The sequence below is a fragment of the Chenopodium quinoa genome, unplaced genomic scaffold, assembly GCF_001683475.1.
Source record: "Chenopodium quinoa cultivar QQ74 unplaced genomic scaffold, ASM168347v1, whole genome shotgun sequence".
Classification (NCBI taxonomy): domain Eukaryota; kingdom Viridiplantae; phylum Streptophyta; class Magnoliopsida; order Caryophyllales; family Amaranthaceae; genus Chenopodium; species Chenopodium quinoa.
In genome coordinates this window covers 7,305,235-7,327,827 of record NW_018745448.1, presented here as the reverse complement: position 1 = coordinate 7,327,827, position 22,593 = coordinate 7,305,235, and the positions used below count along the sequence as shown (strand labels likewise).

The following is a 22,593-nucleotide window of genomic DNA, read 5'->3' as shown; positions in this document are numbered from 1 at the left end:
TTTATAGTTTTGGAGGGAAATTTTTTTAATGACAATCTGACATGTGTTTAATTTTAGGTAAGGATGATGCAATAGTTGCTACTTTAATATTAGTTAGAAGATTTGTGAAAATGGGGTCAGTGGAGAGAAAAATTATAAAATAATGCTGAATTATGTTAAAATATAATGATTTTGCAACTAATATGAAACCGCCATAAATAAAAAAGTGTTACAAGTTTTGCAACTAATGCGAAACAGTGGGAGTACAATCTACCACTACGAGTACCTTGTAGGTCGGCCGAGAAGAGAGAAAAGACAAAAACAATAGTTGTATGTGGCATGAAAAAATAGCCTTAAAAAAGTTGAAACTTGAACCCATACCTCAAAATTGAATTCAACCCAACACACCCGTGACATGAAGCAGCGCCTCCATAAATCATAAACCACGTGTCTCGCACCACCGTGCACGGCACTCTCTGAACCACCGTGTTACTCTAATTTACCCTCCTTTTTCCTCCAACTCACTCACTCTCTCTCTCCTCCTGAAACCCACTTTCTCTCTCCTCAACAAAATGCTTTCAAGATCAAACGACGTCGCATGGGTTGACGACACAGCTGACCAAAACGACGCCGTTTCATGGACACGACCACCACCGCATCCACCTCAACAACCACCGCTTGACGGTGCTGATTGGTACCTCACCGGCGGTCACATTATCACCCCACCATCAGAAATTGGAAATGACAATTTACTCCTTCCTTCTACTCTTCAAACGACGTCGTCTTTTTCTTCTCAACCTCAATTCGACCCATTACTATCATCTTCTTCATTGCAACAACAACACCAACTTCCGTTCTTCCCATTTTCTGCTGCTAAATCTTCTCTTTCTTCGTTCTATAATCACAGTCCTTTTGAATCAAGTGCTTATAATTTCTGCACTGAACCGGGTTTTCTTCCTCCGGTTCATGCGACAGAACCGGGTTCATGTTTCGAGTTACCTGGGTTTGGGTTCTCTGGGTTAGATGGTCTGGATTCGAATTCTGCTTTGTTTGGTAACCGGGTGAAAATGTTGATGCCCCTTGAAGTGGGCCCGAGTACTGGGCCGGGTCTGGTTGAGCCCAGTTTGTTTCAGAAACGGGTTATGGTCCGGTCCAGCTCAACCGGGTCGGATAAGTTGGGGGAATTGGGTGGTGGGTTTTGGGGAGGAAGAGGGAAGAGAAAGAGGGAAAGTAATAATGGTAATGGTGATGTTGAGGAAGATGACGTTGAAGGGAGTTTTGGGGTTTCAATGGTAAATTATGATTCTGATGAACAATTTGAGGAAGGTGATGTTGGTAATAATAATAATAATGTTACTATGAACAATGATAATAGTATTAATGATGATGATAATGGCAATTTTTCGAACTCGAATACCAATAGCTTAGTGGCAGGTGGTGGTGGTGGTGGTAATGGGAAGGGGAAGGGAAAGAGGAAGGGGTTGCCGGCGAAGAATCTGATGGCGGAGAGGCGTAGGAGGAAGAAGCTTAATGACCGCCTTTATTTGCTTAGGTCTGTTGTGCCTAAGATTAGCAAGGTCAGCATTAGTTTAGCCAATTTTGATTTGGTTTATTATTGCTTAAGATTATCAAGGTCATCTTTAGTTTAGCTCACTTTATTTTGGTTCATTATATATTCAAACACCTTTTGGTTTTGGGGTCTTATAATCTTATTGTGTTTGATTACTAGCTTTATGAATTTTAGATAATTGCCTTTTGTTCTCTTTGGATGATTGAACTTGATTCTATGTGTTATTATAACTTGTTAATTTTGTAGTTATACAGAAGAATTGAAAAGGATTGGTTTATATATGATTGAGTTAGTTTGCTTTTAATGATTGTGATTTGAATTATAACTTGCTAGCTGCTAAGTGGGGACAAAAAGGTTAGATCTGTAAACAGGGTTCAACGTTATTTTAGGTGGTCATCATTAGAGCAACATAATCTCATAACCATAAGTTAAAGTTTAAAACTGGATTCTGAGCTTGTGATGATCGGACCATGCATGAAAGTAAGCTGGTTGGAATTATGCTGATGGTTTTTCGGTCTAGTTTGAGGAGCTTCCAATTGATCTCGGAGATCAATAAATAATCCAGTCCCATATATTTTGTGACTTTGGCGATATTGTTTCTGTAGGGCTGTACATCTGAGAATTGCAGTGGACTGGTCTGGTGCATATTTTATAGTACTTTTGGATGGTTGGGGTGGTATTTCAAATGGTAAAGGTGGTACTTTAGAGGGTTTATGGCATTTAGGATTAGTGAAACTTCACTGGATCAACATATTACCCTGTAGTCTAGCTTTACCTGGTTTATCTGGAGTTTAGCAGATGATTTTGCTTGTTGTAGATTGGATAACTTGAAATAAATCTAGGGGGTTTATAGACTTACTTTCTAAGGCTCCTTAGACTGGGAAGATGCTTCCAAAAGCTTGATGTGAAAATCTTTCTTATTACGGAATACAGAGTGCTTTGATGATAGATAAAATTATAAAAACACTGCTAGATGGCTGCCTGCTTCTTGCGAGTTCCAACTTCTACAGAGTATTGTTTGGTTTATACTATGTCCTGGATGTTTTTTATGATGCATCTTTTCCTGATTTCATTTGTGGTCATGACTTGATAAATCTTTTGGTGCAACTGAATTCTTCTTTACTGTGGATTATTTTTGTGTACTTTTTACTGCTCTATGTAATACAATACTCTCATGTTCACTTAATAAGCACACACACTAATATTATTTGATAATTGGTATTCCTCCTGCAGATGGACAGAGCCTCAATACTTGGAGATGCCATTGATTATTTAAAAGAGCTTTTGGAAAGGATTAGTGAGCTTCACAATGAATTGGAGTCCAGTAATCCTGGCCCTCTGATGCCAACTAGTTCTCATCCTTCTACACTTATCCCACCAACTCTTCCATGCCGTGTGAAGGAGGAAATTTCCCCAAATTCTTTACCGGTCCCCAAGAATCAGCTTGCTAGGGTAACTTTATGAATTGACTATCGAATATCTTATTTTGTTTCCTTGGTCTTGTGTTGCTTAGTTTGCTTTGTTTTGTTTTTCTTTGGTTTGGCTTGATAAAGATGATTTGCTTGCTTGATAAAGATATTGTGATACATTTATAAAAATAAAATAAACAAATTGCTACATGCCTTGAAAAATGATGGTAGTCCCTAGAGCACACTTAATTACTTGTTGCAATCTTAGATTAAGGAGCAGCTTTGCATTTGCCAAAATCCAAGAATCCAGCTTGTAACAAAGGTGACAGGTGGAAAACATTAATTATTGGAAGTTCCAACTTCCAAGGAGTCACCAAGTCACTTAAGGAAATTAATTGGTAAGTCCACAACCTAGATATTCATGAACTAGGAACCTTATTTCGTGTCCCATGGGGTGTATTAATGTAAATGTGATGCATATTCAATATGGGACATTCTTGTTTTTGTTTCTAGTAGTTATATTGAGTTTGCCTATAGGCTTTTATTTTTTACTTGAAAGAGGTTTATTATTATTTTTTTATTTTTTTATTTTTCTATGTTAGGCCTTACCGCCGTAAAAGTATTATTTAGGTTTGAGTTAGTTTATTTAATTATGTTTAATTAGATAAGATTTTGTGCTAGCAATCCAACTCTATTAGGAATCCAAGTAGGATAGGGTTTCTAAACTATTTCATGTACAATTAACCCTATAAATAGGGGTGAGAAATCAACAACAAAAGAAATTTCTCTTGTTTATGAAATCTAAAAATTGTGACTTGGCTTGAGTGAATCGAATTGATTTCATTGTTACTTCTTGTTTTAGAGGAAAAGATCAAACTTTCTCGAAGTAGGTTTATCCCTAATTGCTAGTATCCTTTATTTCATCAAAAATTTGCACAACCTCTAAAAAACGTGGTTTAATCCACATCAAAAGGAGTTGTTCCCCTTTTTTTTCATTTAATTTGGTAAATAGCTGATTTATGTGGACTAGCTCTTATGAGACTTGAGAAGGAGTGGGTTCCAACCCATGGGGAAAGTCCAAGTCATCGGATGGGAAGTGGAACTCCAATATGAAATCGATTATAACCTTGAGACGAGAGGAATTCTTCGACCATAAATCTTTTTGGGTGGTAGCCGTAGCCCAAATATGGAGCTCCCACTTGATTTTCAAGGACTTGACTGCTTATTAAAAGTGTTACAGCTTTTGAAAGAGGGAGAATTAATCTAAGAAGAGACAAGGCATAAGACATGATCAATGATGCTATTCAAGCTAATGTTGAACGCTACTTCTTCTGTCCTGAAACACATTGGACTTTTTTTTTTTCACTGTTCTTATATGAACATTGACTATTTTTTTTTTAATTAACGTAATAAAAATATATTTTTATCTAGAAATATGTTGTTAAAATAGGTACTCCCTCTAGACTTTTTTTTCACTATTCATATATCAACTTTGATTTTTATTTTACCTAGCATTATAAAAACATATTTTATCATAATATATGTTGTTTGATAGTATTAAAATAAAGTTTCATAATACAACTTTTCCTATAACTTTCATTAATATTTAATAACTTAAAATAAGGTCAATTGTAATAGACTAACTTATTGCAATTATAATTTAAGACAATTTGCAAGAACCAAGGCTTAAACTTGAGTATTTGATTCACTGATGATTGAATTACAAGGGATAGGCATAACTTGAGGTTATGAATCTCACAGTAGCTTGAGGCCACAAGTCTCTCATGTGTTTTCACTAATTTCTGGATAGTCTCTACTGTCCCCTAACTACAATACATATACTCAAGACTTAACTAGAACATGTGACATTAATTAACTAAAATAGAAACCCACAAAGGTTATGATTAAAGGAGGCTGCCTTCTTTCCTCAACTTCTCCTTAATTGGCCTTGTCCTGTTGTTCATTGTTCCTTCTCACAATTGACCCTTGCTGCTGCCCCTGTTTTGCGCGCCTGGAGTACACCAAAAGTGGTGGTTGAATTGGTCCGATAGCTTTGTTGACCTTATTGACCCGTTCCATAACATCACTCCCCCCTGTGAGCTTCACCTTGTCCTCAAGGTGGAAGGAGGGAAAGCGCTCATTGACTGCATCGAACTCTTCCCACGTAGCATCATGCGCTGGCAAACCCTTCCAAGTGAGCAGCACTTCAAGCACGAAAACAGGTCCTTTCTTAATGGTGCGCACCTCAAGCAATTCTACTGGTTCCACCAACAATTCCAAGTCGGGGGAGAGTTGGGATGGAATCGTGGGCGGGCAGGTAGAGTCCCCTAATGCTCGCTTGAGTTGTGAGATGTGAAACACGGGATGGATCTTGCAATGTGGTGGTAGTTGTAGTTTATAAGCTACTCTGCCAATGCGCTCCAAAATTTCAAAAGGCCCATAGAATCTGGCAGCCAACTTCTCAAATGGTCTCTTCGCAAGTGATTTCTGACGATAAGGTTGCAATTTAAGGAACACTCTTTCCCCAATCGAAAATTCCTCATCCTTCCTTTGTTTGTCCGCGTAACCCTTCATTACTTGCTGGGCTCGGTTCAAATTCAATCGTAGCTCGTCCAATATCGCATCCCTCTCCATTAACATTTCTTCAAGACTGCTAACCATGGTTTGACCAGCCCTTAAACGCCACAGCTTGGGTGGATCTCTCCCGTAAACCACTCGAAAAGGTGTCATCTTAGTAGAGGTGTGGGGTGAGGTGTTATAAGAATACTCCGCCCACGGGAGCCATCGAGCCCAACTCTTTGGTTTTTCCGCAATGAAACATCGCAAATACATCTCCAGGCTCTTGTTCACGATCTCCGTTTGACCATCGGTTTGAGGATGGTAGGACGTGCTTCTTCGGAGATGCGTTCCTTGCAATCGAAACAACTCCTTCCAGAATATACTCATGAAGACTCGATCTCGATCCGACACAATGGATGCCGGAAATCCATGAAGTCGGACAACTTCTTTGACAAAGAAATCTGCTACTTTGAGGGCGTTAAAGGGGTGTTTGAGACCAATGAAATGGGCATACTTCGACAAGCGATCCACCACTACTAACACCGCGTCGCTTCCTCGGGATAAGGGAAGACCCTCCACGAAGTCCATTGAAATTTCCTCCCAAACGGCCTCGGGAATAGGGAGCGGTTGGAGCAATCCCAACGACCGCTTAGTGATAGTCTTGCTTCGTTGACAAACATCGCATTCCCGAACAAATTTAGCCACATCTTTTCTCATCCCGGCCCAAAACCAATCGGCGGTGAGCCGGAGATAGGTCTTGAGCTCACCGTCATGGCCACCAATGGGGGTACTGTGATACTCCTGCAAAAGTAAAGCAATATATTTTGAATGGTTAGGCAATACAATACGATCTTTATAAAAGAGTCTATCCCCTTCAATGTGAAACCCTTTAGGCCCTTCTTTCCCTTGTTTCAAGCCCAACATAATCTGGCCCAATCCTTTATCATTCTCCAACTCCTTCTCAAGATCAGTCCAGTCCACATAACAAGAGTGAACTAAAGACCCAAACTCAACCACTTCATCGTCTTTCTTCGTCCCCTTCACTGGTTTGATAACCAGAGCTTCATCCTTGCGTGACAACGCATCAGCCACCCTGTTGGCGGTGCCCGGTTTATACTGAATGGTGAAATCGAACCCCACGAGTTTCCGAAGCCACCTCTGGTATTCACTACTCACTTCTCGCTGCTCAGTTAAGTACTTGAGGCTCTGCTGATCCGTGCGCACAACGAATGATCGACCCAATAGATAATGGCGCCACTTCGCCACCGCCAATGAGATAGCCATTAACTCCTTCTCATAAATCGATTTGGCCCGAGCTCGCACCCCCAAGAGTTTACTAAAGAAAGCAATTGGGCGATCTCGCTGCATCATTACTGCCCCCAATCCGTATCCGGAGGCATCGGTTTCCACCACGAAACCTTCGCGGAAATCAGGAACAGCCAGGACCGGGGCTGTGGTCATGGCGGTCTTCAGGTTCTGGAACGCTGCCGTGGCTTCTCCCGTCCATCCGTAATTTTCTTTCTTCAATTGAGCCGTGAGGGGGCCGACAATCTGAGCATAGTGTTTGACAAACTTGCGATAATAACCCGTTAATCCCAAAAATCCCCTAAGCTCACGGAGATTCCTCGGGGTTTTCCACTCTACAATGGATCGAATTTTATCTCCATCCATGGAAACTCCCTGCTTCGATATGACATGACCAAGATATGCAATTTCACCCTTCCCAAATTCGCATTTCTTATAATTTGCATATAATTGATTTTCTTCCAACTTTTGAAGGACCAACTGTAAATGATGGACGTGCTCTTCCACTGCCTTACTATATATTAAAATATCATCGAAAAAGACCAAAACAAACTTCCTTAAATATGGCCGAAAAACGTCGTTCATAAGTGATTGAAACGTCGCCGGCGCATTTGTGAGGCCGAAAGGCATCACGAGGAACTCATAATGCCCCTCGTGTGTCCGAAAAGCCGTCTTGTGAGTATCGCTCGGTCGAACCCGGATTTGATGATAACCGGATTTCAAATCGAGCTTGGAGAAAACCGTTGCTCCATGTAACTCGTCTAATAGCTCATCAGTAACCGGGATTGGATATTTATCGGGAACGGTTTCCTTGTTGAGGGCCCGGTAATCTACACAAAACCTCCACGAGCCATCTTTTTTTTTCACGAGTAAAACCGGACTTGAGAAGGGGCTAGAAGACGGTTTGATAATCCCGGATTCGAGCATTTCCCGGATAAGCCTTTCAACTTCATCCTTTTGAATTTGTGGGAATCTATATGATCTCACACTAATTGGGTCGACCCCATCTTTAAGAACAATGGAATGCTCATGGCCCCTTTCTGGTGGCAGCCCATTAGGCATATTGAAGACCCCTTTAAATTGGCCCAAGACATTCATCAAGTAAGAAGGTGGGCTAACTTCAGTTGGGCCCATTTCTTGTGTTTCAGCTTGGTTGAATTCGACCCAAAGGCCTAACTTCTCTTTTTTAAGCACCCTCACCATGGCCTTTAACGAAACTTGGGTCTTTTCGAGAGTAGGGTCTTCGGTAAGGGTCACCGGTACACCTCCGATGTTGAACTTCATGATGTGAGTACGCCAATTAGTCACCACCGGACCTAACTTCTCGAGCCATTGAACTCCTAAAATTACCTCGGCACTCCCTAAAGTGAGAGGAAAAAAATCCTCAATAACGGTGATACCTCCCCTCAATTCCACCTTGACTCCCTTACACACTCCTCTACCACGAATTGTATCCCCGTTTCCTAAGGATACCGCAAATTCCCCACCTTGTGAGATGGGTATGGCCGCTTGCTCTACTACCGAAATAGCTAAAAAATTATGAGTAGCCCCGAAATCAATCATCACCACTACTTCTTGCCCTTTTACTACTCCCCTCAACTTCATCGTTTTTGGGTTGTGTATCCCGATCACCGAGCACAACGACATGCCTCCAACTTCTTCCGACAGGGTGTCACTTCCCAACTCCGGCCCTTCGTCCTCCAACTCGACTTCACCCTCCGCGACTAACAACACACTAAGCTCCTTTCTCTTACAACGATGCCCTACACCCCACCTTTCATCACACTTAAAGCACAACCCTTTTGCCCTCCTTTCTGCTAACTCACTCTCGGTCAACCTCCTCGTAACCCCGGAAACACTTTGACTTGAGCCCGACGTGGCCCGGCCCAAATTCACGGACCCTTGGGACTCAGGAGCCTTGGGCCAGGGTTTGGGCGGCCCACTGCTGCTGGCAGCCCGTAGGAAGCTATGAGGCCTCCTTTACTGAAGGTTGGGTTGCCTTGCATTGGGCCAGAGTTTGAGGGCCCAGCCGTTGACCCACCTCTCCAATTACTTAATGGCTTCTTTCCCAGCTGAACCCGATTCTTCTCTTCTATTCTTCCTGCCATTTCCATGGCTCTTTCAAGGTTAGGCGGGTTGAGGAGTCTCAGCTCCGATTTCACTTCCCTATTCAACCCGTGGATGAATTGCCCTAACATGATACTCTCCAGCACGTCCTCTAGCGGCGCCGCCATCTCAATGAATTTCCGACGGTATTCTGCCACCGACCCCGACCCTTCTTGCGTCACCGCCAGCCACTGTTCGTGGAGCGTTCCCGAGTGGGAAGGTCGGAATTCGCTCAAGGCCCTCTGCTTGAGGTCCGGCCACCCATAAAAAGGCCGCCGCTTTTGCTCCCACTGGAACCATTTCAGAGCGGCTCCATCCATCGCCACTACCGCTACCTCCATCTTTTCCTTCTCCGTCAATTTGTAAAAATCAAAGTACATTTCGGCCCTCGCCGTCCAATTATCGGGGTCTGACCCGTCGAAGAGTGGCATCTCCAACTTCCGGTGCTTCCAGTGACCGCCTCCGCCACCGCCGCCGCCCTCTCCGGCTCCTCTCCAGCGCCAATCCCCTTGTTCAAAGTGCGGCCAGTCTTGCTCTTCGTACGGCTTCTCTCTACCTGGCGTGAGGTTATTCCCCCCACCCAATCGCGGGCTGTTCTCTTCCACCACCGGAATAGGTTGCTGCATTCCTTGTGCTTGAGGTTGCCTCGTTTTCTCCAGTTCCTCCTGTAATTTGGTGATCTTCTGGCGATCGATTGCGGCTTGTGTATCGACCGTGGATCGGAAGCGAATCAAACGTTCCTCCACCTTATCAACGGCGCTGTTACGTTCTCCTCGGTTTTCTTCCTTTCCTCCGCGATTTTTTGTCTCTCCTCCTCCATGGCAGCCCTTACGGCTGCTGTTACTGCTCGCGACAGGTTGTCGTCCGGGGTTTGTAGTTTCTCCACGATGGTAGCCATCTGGGCTTTCAGGTCTGCCAGCGTTCCCTCCAGGGCGTCCACCCTCTGCGAGGTGCTGTTTTCCATCTCTTTTTTTCTTTTTTTTTTTTTTTTTTTTTTTTTTTTTTGGCTTAAAAGGGGGGTGGTGGATTCCGGTGACCACGGCCGCAGGACCACCGCTCTGATACCAAGTTTGTAATAGACTAACTTATTGCAATTATAATTTAAGACAATTTGCAAGAACCAAGGCTTAAACTTGAGTATTTGATTCACTGATGATTGAATTACAAGGGATAGGCATAACTTGAGGTTATGAATCTCACAGTAGCTTGAGGCCACAAGTCTCTCATGTGTTTTCACTAATTTCTGGATAGTCTCTACTGTCCCCTAACTACAATACATATACTCAAGACTTAACTAGAACATGTGACATTAATTAACTAAAATAGAAACCCACAAAGGTTATGATTAAAGGAGGCTGCCTTCTTTCCTCAACTTCTCCTTAATTGGCCTTGTCCTGTTGTTCATTGTTCCTTCTCACAATTGACCCTTGCTGCTGCCCCTGTTTTGCGCGCCTGGAGTACACCAAAAGTGGTGGTTGAATTGGTCCGATAGCTTTGTTGACCTTATTGACCCGTTCCATAACATCAATCTAGTGCGTCGAAAGAGGCTTTGTATTAAGGGACGGAGGGAGTATAATTTTTTTGAAAAAATAATATTCTTTTATATTAATCATATAAAAATAAAGTCAAACCAGTACATTGTCATGTGTGCAAAGTTAGATTGTGTCAATTATCCTGGGATAGGAGTATCACAAAGTGAATTGAGTTGTTCTTGCTGTAAATTTATAATGTTCACTTATCTCACCCATTGATGGCCAAGGAGAGAACTTCTTCTGCTAATGCTGAAAAGTTAATGGGCCACTTATTTCACTTATCTTCTCACTGATTATATCGGGCTACGAATTGGGCAATTCTTGTTTAATTTCCATTTGTTTGTGAGGTTCTCATGGGTAGTGGTGCAGTGTTGACCACATTTGTAGTACTGCAGTAGCATGTAGGTTCTCCTAATGGTAGAGGATGCATTCTACTGTAGAAGCAACCACTACCTGATGACAAGAAGAGTTAGATTGCTTAATTTACTAAGAGTCAAGATTGAGAAGGGGTTATAGAAGTGGGAGAGCTCTATAGTGCCTTATATTGTAGGAAAGAACCGTTATTACCTCAATAACCAGAATTATAGCTATATTTTGCCAAGGCACAGAATTAGGTCGATTGTCATGGAACCTCATATGTATATGCATGATGATCATTTTTTTATTCGTTTTTCTTTTTATTGTTTTCCCTTCTATAATTCCTTAATGGATGGTATGAATACCCTTAGGCAGCTTGAGGATTTTCTCAGAAATTGGTGACTAAACTGTGGTGACAAATTTAGTGCAGTACTCGGTGGCAAAGTTTTATTTTATATTTTTATTATCACTTGTAGCTTTTAAATTAATTTGGGAACAAGGGGAGATTGATACGCACTCATAAAACACAGCTGATTATCACATTCCAACTATGCATGCTAGTTAAAGGTAACAGATGAGACATTTAAGTAGATTGCAGGAACTATGAATTTGGTGGGAAGGACTCGATTACTTGAAGGAGGGGGTCAACTACAGTGTAAGAAACGAGGTTGATGGGGTATTAGTCTTTTCATGTGCCTAGTCTAACTAAGCAATGTTATCGATATCAATCATTGCACGGCTAGTCTTCTTATGGTCGGTGGGAGGTTTATGGGATTTTGTGTCTCATAAGTGTTATTTCCAAAGCAATCAGAAGAACATGGCTGATATTGCAGATGAAATGCCATAGCCATGAATCTCATGCTGCCAACTAGATTAGCACATTAGCCACTTAAGTCTAGAAGTATGCAATGGGCTGATCAATCTCATAAAAAGTATAAACTATAACCACTCAATATCATGGTACTGCTCACCTTGTCCCTGGAAAAGTTATTGTCAGTGTGATAGTGTAGAATCTGCCTTAGAGTGCTTTTGTTACTCGTGATTTATTTATGCATGACCCTTCTTAGTAAGTGTGCATGAAACCTGGTTGCTTGCTTGTACATTGTCCACCCTTTGATAATAGAGTATAGTTTATTCTATTAAAAAGATTGAAAAAATGAATTTCACAAGAGAGTTGGAAGGTTGATCTATTTTCGTGTCATGTTTTCTGGCTTTTTTAGCAATAAAAAATTACTAGTGATTTTGGGATTACTTAGGACTTATTCTCTTCAGCTTAATTTCAGCTCAATTCAGTTCCTAATTTTATATCTCATAGACAATTCAGCTCAGCCCAGTAAATCAGAACACGCCCTTAGTCATGTGTACTGATTTAACTACAAAGGTCGAGAAAGAGAAAATTGTTGTGAAGTATTACAATTAGTGAATCTGAACTAAAATATTATGCTATTAGATTAATCTCGTGGTTAAACAAATAAATTTTTTAAAACTTGTTTATAATTTTATATAAAATACTACCTCCGTTTCATATTTTTTACAACTTTTGCCAAAAATGGATGCTACACATTATTTGCAACTAATGTTTTCTTTCCTTTTTAGGTTGTCATTTCTCTCTTTCTCTCTCCTCATCACATGCATTCTTATTTTTCTCTCTCTATCATACACTCACAAACAAATTTTGTCTAGGAATCCGTGCACCCTTCAAAGTTGCAAAAAATGTGAAACGGAGGTAGTATAAAACATAAAAAAAAATTCCAAAACAAATTATACATGCAATATTAAAAAAAAAAAAAAATTAAGCACATAGAAAAATTGAATGATTAAAGGGGTACCCGAAGGAAAAAAAAAATTAAATTACTATTTTTTAGGGAGAATAGATTGGGTATGGAATAAAAGTTGAACATAGAAAACTTTAAAGCCTAGGAATAGGAATAGTTACGTATGAACACTAAACAGTTTTTTTTTTTTTTTTTTTTTTTTTTTTTTTTTTTTTTTTTTTAATTCAGTAATTGATACTATTAAGGAAAAATTAACAAAAATAATCCAAACTATTATCTCCCTTCTCATTTTAATCCCAACTAAGGTTTAAATCAAAATAATTTTAACTATAACTTTCTCAAATTAGTCTCAACCTTTTGCTAACCTATTAATCAGGTAAATTGAACAATGTGTCAACATATAATTGGTTTGATTATTTACCCCTCAAAAAAAAAAAAATCACACACTCTCAAAACCCAAACTCCCACCAGCCACCACCACCCTCTGATCTCACCACCTACCCAAACCAAGTCCATCCATTAAACTACCTTTACACCCCCAGACCCAAGCCACCAAACGTATCTTTCCAGCCAAACCACCCTTTATGCCACCTGCCCACCCCACCCTTTGTGTCAAGGGGTTGTTGTGGTTATGGTGTGGCAGGGGGAGGTGGACAGGTGGTGGGTCCATTGTGGCCGGTTAGATAGCAAGAAATTATGGTATCCAGAAGGGGATATGATTAGGGTGTTGATGACTGATGAGGTGGTAGACGGAAGGGCAGTTGTTAGTGGTCGCAAGTTTTGGGGGTGAATCCGGTGATGGTTAAGTGAATGGTCGGTGACAATGATTAAATTATATAAATAAAAAGTAATTCTCACCAAAAAAAAAACTTTAACCGGTATCACAGGTTATAGGTAAGAGAGATTAATTTGAGAATATTCCCCTATAGTTGGGATTATTTTGATTAAAACTTTAGTTGGGATTAAAATGAGAAGGGAGATAATAGTTTGGATTTTTTATTTTTTTTAAATTTTTCCTACTAATAATCATATAGCTATCCCGTTTTTAGTAAAATAAAATTAAAATTATCATATATAGTTTTGGAGTGAAATTTTTTAATGAGAACATGACATGTGTACAATTTTAGGATAAGATGATGTCAACGGTTTCTATTTTAGTATTAGTTAATATTTTCTTCTTATTCCATGAAGAAAAATAATGGGATTATTAACAATGGTAAAAATTGCTAAGAGTAATACTCCCTCCGTTTTTAAACATTTGCTCCACTTTTCATTTCCGGCCGTTTTTAAATATTTGCTCCATTTCCTTATTTGGAAAACTTTAACAATATTTAATTAATTTCTTACTTAGTGGACCTATCATAAATCATGTTTTATTAATTTCATATTCTCTCTCCTCCAATTCTGTCAACTACTTTTGCTTTTTACAATTTTTTTATTCTTCCACTTATCTCACTTCCTCCATATTTTATTACTTTCTCCAATTTCTCTTAAAACTCCGCACATTTGGGGATTTGTATTCAAACCGGTCAATCTTTGATTAATTCTTAACATTACAATCTTTGGAGGGTATTGATTTTAAACGGTTATCACAACACGTGTCGTCATATCATAGGTGTAAATTATAAAATTATATTTTTAAAAATAAATTAAAACTTGTTTTTTATTAATAATATAAAATAACTTCATTCTCTCTCCTCCCCTTCCATGACACACCAGCCACCGCCCTTCTTTTTCTTTTTTCTTCGCCTCTCAGGCCACCACCGGTGTGCCAGCCCACAACGACCCCCTTACGAACCCAGCCCCTTACGCCGAACACCATGGACCCAATTACCGTATGCCCAACACCATGAACCCATCCCCCTAACACTGAACAACATAAATCTAACCACCCCACATCGACCACCACGAACCAAGCCAACCCACAAATGAACCTAGCTGACGAACTATCGCAAAAGGGGGATTTCTAGTGGGCTTAAGGGGTGGTTTTAGGGGTCAGGGAGATGGTTTCAGGCATGGTGGAGTGGTATTAGGGGTGGATGAGATGAATTAGGGCATGGTTGGGCTGTTTTGGTGGTAGATGGGAGTGGTATCGTGTGTGTGGGTGGGTGGTTTTGAATGGGTTTAAGATGGGTGGAGGTGGTGTTGTAGTGGGGCGGTGGTGGAGAGGGGTGGCAGTGTTGTGGGGTTTCGGAAGTGGGTGAAGCAGTGGTGGTGTTGAGGCCTGAGGGGGAGGAGAGAGAAAAAAGAATATATTTAATTTTTTTTAATGGATGGGGGAGGAGAGAGAAAAATGTAATTAAAATAACTTTTAAACCAATCTTAGTGTGATATGTGACATGATTGACCTATTTAACAGGTTGTATTTGGTTTTCAGCTGTTTAAAATTAATATCCTCCAAAGGTTGTAATGTTAAGATATAATCAAAACCTTGACCTATTTAAATACAAACGCCCAAATGTTGTATTCCTTGATACAAACTAATATGGTGGTAAAACCTAATTTTTGATTTGGATAAATCTTGTGAAACAGTCCTTAAGACAGAAGATTTTCTTCTTAAAGTGTGGAAGTATCCAAGGCTTAACAACTGCCTCAAGGAGGTTATTTATTTATTTATTTATTTTTAGAATAGCATTCAGTTTTGTATACAAGAAAAACAATTGCTTTAATCCGTACTTCAGTAGAAGTAAATCAGCAAAACTCTGTTTAGTAAAGTGATTTCAGCTGGCCTTAATCAGCAATAATGTTCCCTGGCTTTTCAATTTGATGCTTGGGGCTAATTTATGGAATTATATAGGCCATTTTTCTTGTAATCTAAATGGTTCCATGTTTCCTTTCACCATGTATAGATTGAAGTCAGTGCTGGAGAAGGAAGGGCAGTTAATATCCACTTGTTTTGTGCTCGTAGACCTGGTCTGTTGCTGTCCACTTTAGAAGCTTTGGAGAACCTTGGGCTGGATATTCAGCAAGGTGTTATTAGCTGTTTTAATGGATTTGCATTGGATATATTTCGAGCAGAGGTAAGGATATATTATTTAACAATAATCTAAGGCAATATTAGATTGAATAGCTTGATTTAGATTAACTTGTTTTCACTGAATGAGCTCTGCCCTATCAATTTCTTATAAAAAGACTTATTTCTGCTGATGCTGTATTAAATTATTAATGTATATGTGCATCTATACTTGGTTTAGTTTTGTATTCAGAAATATGAAAATTTCCTGTTGCCCCTATAAACCTGATCAGTCCCCTAATTTTTCAAATACTTTTGAGTTTTGGCTATTATCCAATCTTCCATAGAGTTGGGTATTATGCTCTTAGAGTCTTAGGCAATGTTTCAAGATGGAAGCAATTGCAATTTGAAATAAATTTAATTACTAGAGATTGTTTCAAATATATGTCTTGTCAGCAATTAAAGGGACAGACATTCACAATTCTTATTTTTGAAATCAGCAATGCAGGGAAGGGAATGAAATCTTGCCTGAGCAGATCAAAGCAGTGTTGTTGGATTCGGCTGGTTTCCATGGTGTCATGTAGCAGTTGTTCATACTCGCATATGAAAACTTCTGTGTAAAGGCTTCCCTTCAAGTAGGCTCTGTTGGCAATCTGTTTCACTTTACTTTCAGTTAATGGTTAATCATTTAGGAGTTTTTCATTTGTTTTATATGATAAAGTATGTAATTTATCTATCCTGCTTGGAGATAAGGAAATTCCTTCTTTTCCCCTTAGCTGCATTCTATAGTGGCTACTGGCTAAAATTGTTGAAGAAGATTGACAATTGTAGATTTTATTGTTTCTTTTGAGCACCTTAAAATGGAATAAAGGAATTTTACTTTCTGTAGGGAAGAATGAGTTTCTTATTTATTTATTTATTATCCTGTGATTTCTTCTTTACTTGCTCTGTACTCTCCTTAGTTTCAGAAGCTTGTATATATATTATTATAATATAGCTGCATATATATACTTGGAGTCCTGTTTTTGGATTGCCTTATGAATTGGTTGACGGTTACTACTCAGTTGTTTCTTGAGTACATTTGAACTTTCATGTAAGTACCGAAAGCCTGTGTTGCTTACTTGAGCGTACTTTGGGGTTCAAACATGGCCATCCATTAGAGCCATCTGTGGCATGCAGTAGTACAGAAAGAAGACAGTAGCATCACATAAAGTCACCATTCAACTCTTGTTATGTGCTACTTGAGGACATTGAGGTTGTAGTTGAGTCTTCCTTTTGGAATGTCCATTTCTATTGTGCCTTAATACCGTACCATATAGTGGGTTGACAGATGACTTGCATGGGGTCAATTTGCCAATCTATCACTCGAGTTGGAAATTTGCTGTGTGTCTCATGATTTTCTTACTTTTAGAATTAAAATGTTGTTTGCATGTATGGTGAACCATAATTAGATTATGTTCAACCCCACATTGCTATTGTTGGTTTGATTGACTGATCATTATATTTATAGTTCTATATATATAAGAGAATGCAGGTCAGAAGTATTGTTAGCATTGTTGCTGTTCAATCAAGGAGAATGCCTGAGAAGCCCAGTACCGTGTGAGTTGCAGCTTTTTCCCCTTTTTTCTTTAGATTGCATTGGTATTATCCCTTCTTCAATTCGTATAATATTTGGGATCATGTATCCCAATTAGTGCCCCCTCTCCCCTTTCATTAGATACATCACCAATATAAAGTAACGTTTTTTATATAATTGATGAATGTGGATGATGTGGCATTGTGGTGGACAGTGGTTCAGAGGTGAGCTATGAAATGGGACAGGAGTTGTCTACTGCACCCACTTTCTTGCTAGACCTACATTCTTCATTTAGACCATGTAAAATTTAAATCATGTATGGTGCCTGAAGTCAATTTGCATTTCCGTCTTCAGTGTTTGTATTGAAAGTTTGAAGAAGAATTTTCTGTTTCCTGTTTTGCTATCTGATTCGTCATGATAAGCTTTAATTGACACAACGTATGAATAGCATGAGGTTTAGTAAGTCTTTACTATGTGGACAATTTGAATCTTAAATGTGTTGTATAAGTTATGAGAGTTATCTCTCCTCTTTATATATATATATATATATGGACAATTTGAATCTTAAAAATGTGAGTGTGTGCGCGTGCGGGCGTGTGTGTATGTGTACGCGTGCGGGCGAGCGTGCATGCCTTTTTTATGGTAGAGACAGCTCAGAAGCAAGCAAGGGAGATCGAGATCACTGCCGTGGAATCAAAGGATCTTCATTAGTTCTGATGGGGTGAAGCCAGCTGAAGCAACTAAATTTCTGTGCTGTAGAACATTGTTCATCATTTTGCCCCAAGGTGCCATATTTCTTTCATTATCTGTCTTATAAATACAGTAATTACTTTCCATTAGCTTTGAGAGAAAAGGGGTGTTTTTCAGTGAATTATTTTTTTGTCTTTTTTGCAAATAATTGTAGATTTACACTGTATACATATGAACTTACACAGACTTTGTTAGTGGCCGGATCCAATTATTTATCTGCTGCACCAATACCAATACCATGCAGGTTTGCTGATACAGAGTGCCAGGATTACTGACTGTGAAGACTGAGAGTTGCAAGTGTGGCAGAAATCCCAAATTTGTATCAACCTCCATTTTATCACAAAATTCACAGAGCTTTGGTTATTGTATTTTTTTTTTGTTGGTTACAGGGTGGGGAGAACACCTGGTAGTGCCTACTAAAGAAGCGTTAACTCAGATGAAGCACGCAAATGTTCCGAAAAGACAGAATAAAGAAAAGTGTTGTTTGCGGAAGATGAAATAAAGTGATATGCTGGTCACACTTTAGAAAACTTCTGTATCATCCACATAGTTTCATGGAAAAAGTGGAAGGCGAAACTGTTTTAAGGCCGATGCCCTGTCAATGTCATATACGAAGTGCAAAGCATAAGAGAGAATTCTAAAGAACAGTCTTAATGAATATTCGGATTTTGGTAGTCAAACTAAAGGATGAATCTATCCACATTGTATTGGACTAGCTTCAAAGAATTTAGTTTAATGCATATATTGATGCTTTAGTGCTATTGTAAAGCTATTAAATTAGAGCATGTTATATAGCTTATACCTTTTTTTTTACAAAATTGTAATTCAGTGTAAGAGCAGTTCTCTTTAAAGCAAGGTTGTCCTGGTGAATTTGTATAATGTATAAAATTGTTAGAAAAATCAATAAATATTCTGTCAGTGTATTTGAAATTCTTTTTTTTTTTCCAACCATTTTTATTAGCATCTTATTACCGTACAAGTTTGAGATGTGATTGCATTACTGTGAACATTAATGATGTAAACATTACTGTGAAAGGTAACATTTAGGATGTTACTTCCAACTTTACAGGTGAAATTATACTAAAATTCATTCTCATTACCAACTTACATAATCGACTACTAGAGGTCGTTTAGTAGTTCATGAGGGTATCTTAAAAGGGTGCGGCTTTTAGAGGTGATTAGAGTTACTCAAACCATTGTTATGAAACCCGACCAAGAAAACCATGCGGCTGTCTTAAAGATGGAACGGGAAGACTATTAGGTGTTGCGTTTAAGGCTCACTCTTGTGTTTCAATTATTATTAATTGAGATGTCTTGTCAAAAACTTCCTTTCACGTTTCTTTAGTTACGTTTGTCAACGAATAAATTTAATCATTAATATCTTTAATTACCAATAAGCAAAAAATATAAAAAATTGATATTTTGAAAATATACAGTGTGACAAATCTAACAAGTTCCCACTTGACTATATTTTTCTTTACATATAAATCACAAAACATGGTGAAAGTGAGGTGTGTGAATAGTGCTAAAGTCAAAATGTGTCAACTAATAAAAAATAGAGGTAATATTTATATATTCATATTTTTGGTGTACTATGAGAAACTACACCTAAGCTAGCAATTACGAGAGTATTAGTTGTTTTCAATTCGAATTTTATTCTTAAATTATTAGTATGACCTAATTTCAACTTGATAGCAAAAGAAACATGTAATACAAAGTATCAATTAAAATATCATCATGATGCATTTAAATACAATCCCATTGAATGCTAGACAAACAAAACGACCCATAATATACCAATGACCATAACCAAATCTAATTTAAGAAATTCGTTTGTTACCTCTACGAAAGATTATACTCCGCGTATGACTTTATTTAGAAGAAGAGTGAGTACTAACTAGCACTGCCTCACAACGATTATAATAAAACGATGAGACTTGAATATTTATGTCGGTACCTTAACCTTATGCATTGATATTGATATTGATTTCGATAATGATATTTGATAGATATATTTTGGTGGTGATGAAATATCAGATAAATATGTTATAGTGATATAAGCAAAATTTGATTGGTCATGTATGTCATATAGTGTATCCATTTATCTTATTATCTTGTATTTTGACCAAAAAAAAAAAAAAGTTGCAAGTTCCATAAAACTCACGGCATCTCTTTATGTTGTACCTTTGTAGTTGGGACACTTCTTACTTACTATTCCAAAGATGAAAATATGGCAGTGAAGATACACAGGTAGAGACTAGTTGGACTTGCATTTATGTAACAACTAACTACTTTTGCCTACGGTGAAAAGTTGATTTTGTTACAAAAATTAAATATAGTGTTACTTTTTTTTTTAATTAAAAATTTATTTACCCTTTACAACTTTGTGGCAAAAGTGATACTTGTCAACCACTAAATTTGAAGAACGTTGAAGTAGTCTAATACTAATTTCTCCAATTCAAGATAGTTGTATATGGCTTTTTCTACAAATGCAAGAAAAAGCTAAAAGTGATTTAAACACTTTTTACATTACATTTACTATTAGAGGACCAACTCAACCAAAAGATTAAACTGATGGTTGAGACCCAGGAATATGTTATATAATCTATCACTCCCCCTCACATGAAAGGCCCTTTGAGCTTGAAAAGTGGATGCAGCACACCCTTTGTGTTTTTTTTTTAGAAAATCTACTATTATTATTTATTAACATTTATACAAATATACAATTATCCTTTAATCAAAATTACAGTACCTATCATGCCTATCAACCTTTTCTTAAATTTTTACTATTTAATTTTTATCCATGCTTTTAAAGTTTTCTCTACTTTTACTCGTCTTGTGTGTGGCCGGTTATACTGTGTGACCACTTATAAAGAAACAAAGTAACCCGTATTATACTGACCAAATAACCCCGGAGTTACTGACCGAGTAACCCCTATTACACTGATCGAGTAACCCTATCACAACGACGAAGTAACTCCTTTAATACTCACCAAATAACCCCTATTACACTGACGAAGTAACCCATATAATGGCCAGCTACACCGTGTGACCATCCACACATAAAAATTTGTGTTTTTTTGTTTTTTTTTTTTCTCATTTTATACTCTTTTATTACCTCACCTTATGAGTTATGAGACCCTATTGTAAATAATAAAACTCTTTGATCTCTTTCTCTTTCTCTCTTTTAAATGTAAAATACTCACTTGAACGGTGTCCAATTTGAATATTTCTAAGTTTTTGAAGCCAAGTTAACAATGTACAGGTAGAAATTAGGATAATGGGGATAGTAAATGATAGAGTATATATAACATATTCCTGGGTCTCAACCAAAAGCTTAAACTGATGGTTGAGGTCCAGGAATATGTTATATACTTTATCAATCACTATAGTTTTAAGTTTTATGGTTTTTAGTTTTATAAAGTCACGTGTATGTGTCATATTAAGAATAAAAAAATATATTCTGACTTGTTGAAATCATGATTATTAAGAAAATTTAATAATTAGAAGAGTGAAAAGTACTTTTTTCTTGTTTCATGTATTTGATTTGATGATGAACAGCCCTATACATTACAAAATTAACTAAAAAAAAGGAGTTTTTTTTTTATTTTTTTTTTATTTAAAAAAAAACACTTGGATAATTGCGTGGATAATTTAGGATCGATTAGATAAATTAGATTTACTGTGTATGAAAAAAAAGGTTAAAAAAACACACAATTATTGCATGATCAGCCTAGCTAGCTATATAAGAAAGAAAGTGAAAAGACTCTAATTTAATCTCTTAAACATTAAAGATTGTACTAGAAGGTTAATAATGTTAGATTTCGGGAAAACTTCTCAATCTGGAGTGTGTACCATTGATCAAATATATAGAGTTTACAACACTAGGCCTAATTCCGTTAGGAATCCTAGATACGATAAACATACAAAATATACATTTAATATATCCTAATCTGCGACAAATATTATCCTAAATATAATATCTATCACACCCACGCAGTCGTAGCGGGAGGAGGTTGTACGCTAAGACTGGACCTAAATTCCATAAATAAATCTCATGGTAGGCCTTTAGTGAAAATGTCCGCAAACTGAAATCTAGTAGGAACATGCAGAACCCGTACTTCTCCCAAAGCAACCTTTTCTCGAACAAAATGAATATCCATCTCCACATGTTTGGTGCGTTGGTGTTGTACCGGGTTTCCAGAAAGGTAGATAGCACTGACATTATCACAATAAACTATAGTAGTCTGCCGTAGAGGACAATGTAACTCAAGTAATAAATTACGTAGCCAACACGCCTCAGAGACAACATTTGTGACGCCTCGATATTCTGCTTCTGCACTCGATTTAGACAAAGTATGTTGACGCTTAGATGACCAAGATATGAGGTTGTCCCCAAGGAAACAACAATAGCCCGAAGTAGAACGCCGGGTATCGGGACACCCTCCCCAGTCAGCGTCAGTGTAAGTAATCAATCGATGTGAAACAGTAGGATATAAATGTAAGCCGTGATCAATGGTACCCTGAACATAACGCAGAATGCGTTTCAAAGCCTCATAATGAGGTTCCCGGGGATCATGCATAAATAGACACACTTGTTGTACCGCATAAGAAATATCTGGCCTGGTGAATGTGAGATACTGAAGAGCACCTGCTAAACTGCGATACAAAGTAGGATCCCGAAAAGGTGGTCCTGCATCTGCACTAAGTTTGGACTTAGTG

General features: G+C 38.2%; 1 protein-coding gene across 1 annotated transcript; it reads left to right on the top strand.

Annotated features, from left to right (window-relative positions):
• Positions 1-177: 177 nt before the first annotated feature.
• LOC110713807 (transcription factor ICE1-like) lies at positions 178-16,438 on the top strand. The gene is made up of 4 exons (XM_021892247.1): positions 178-1,556; positions 2,783-3,001; positions 15,442-15,612; positions 16,046-16,438. Exons 1-4 carry the CDS (start codon positions 552-554, stop codon positions 16,127-16,129), a joined length of 1,479 nt encoding a protein of 492 aa, XP_021747939.1. The 5' UTR covers positions 178-551; the 3' UTR covers positions 16,130-16,438.
• The last annotated feature ends 6,155 nt before the right edge of the window (positions 16,439-22,593 follow it).

Excerpts from the sequence above, each read along its gene's own strand:
- LOC110713807 (XM_021892247.1), top strand. The coding sequence starts at position 552 with ATGCTTTCAAGATCAAACGACGTCGCATGGGTTGACGACACAGCTGAC. Across the intron at positions 1,557-2,782 it reads TTGTGCCTAAGATTAGCAAG|ATGGACAGAGCCTCAATACT; the intron begins GTCAGCATTAGT and ends TTCCTCCTGCAG. Across the intron at positions 15,613-16,045 it reads TGGATATATTTCGAGCAGAG|CAATGCAGGGAAGGGAATGA; the intron begins GTAAGGATATAT and ends TTTTGAAATCAG.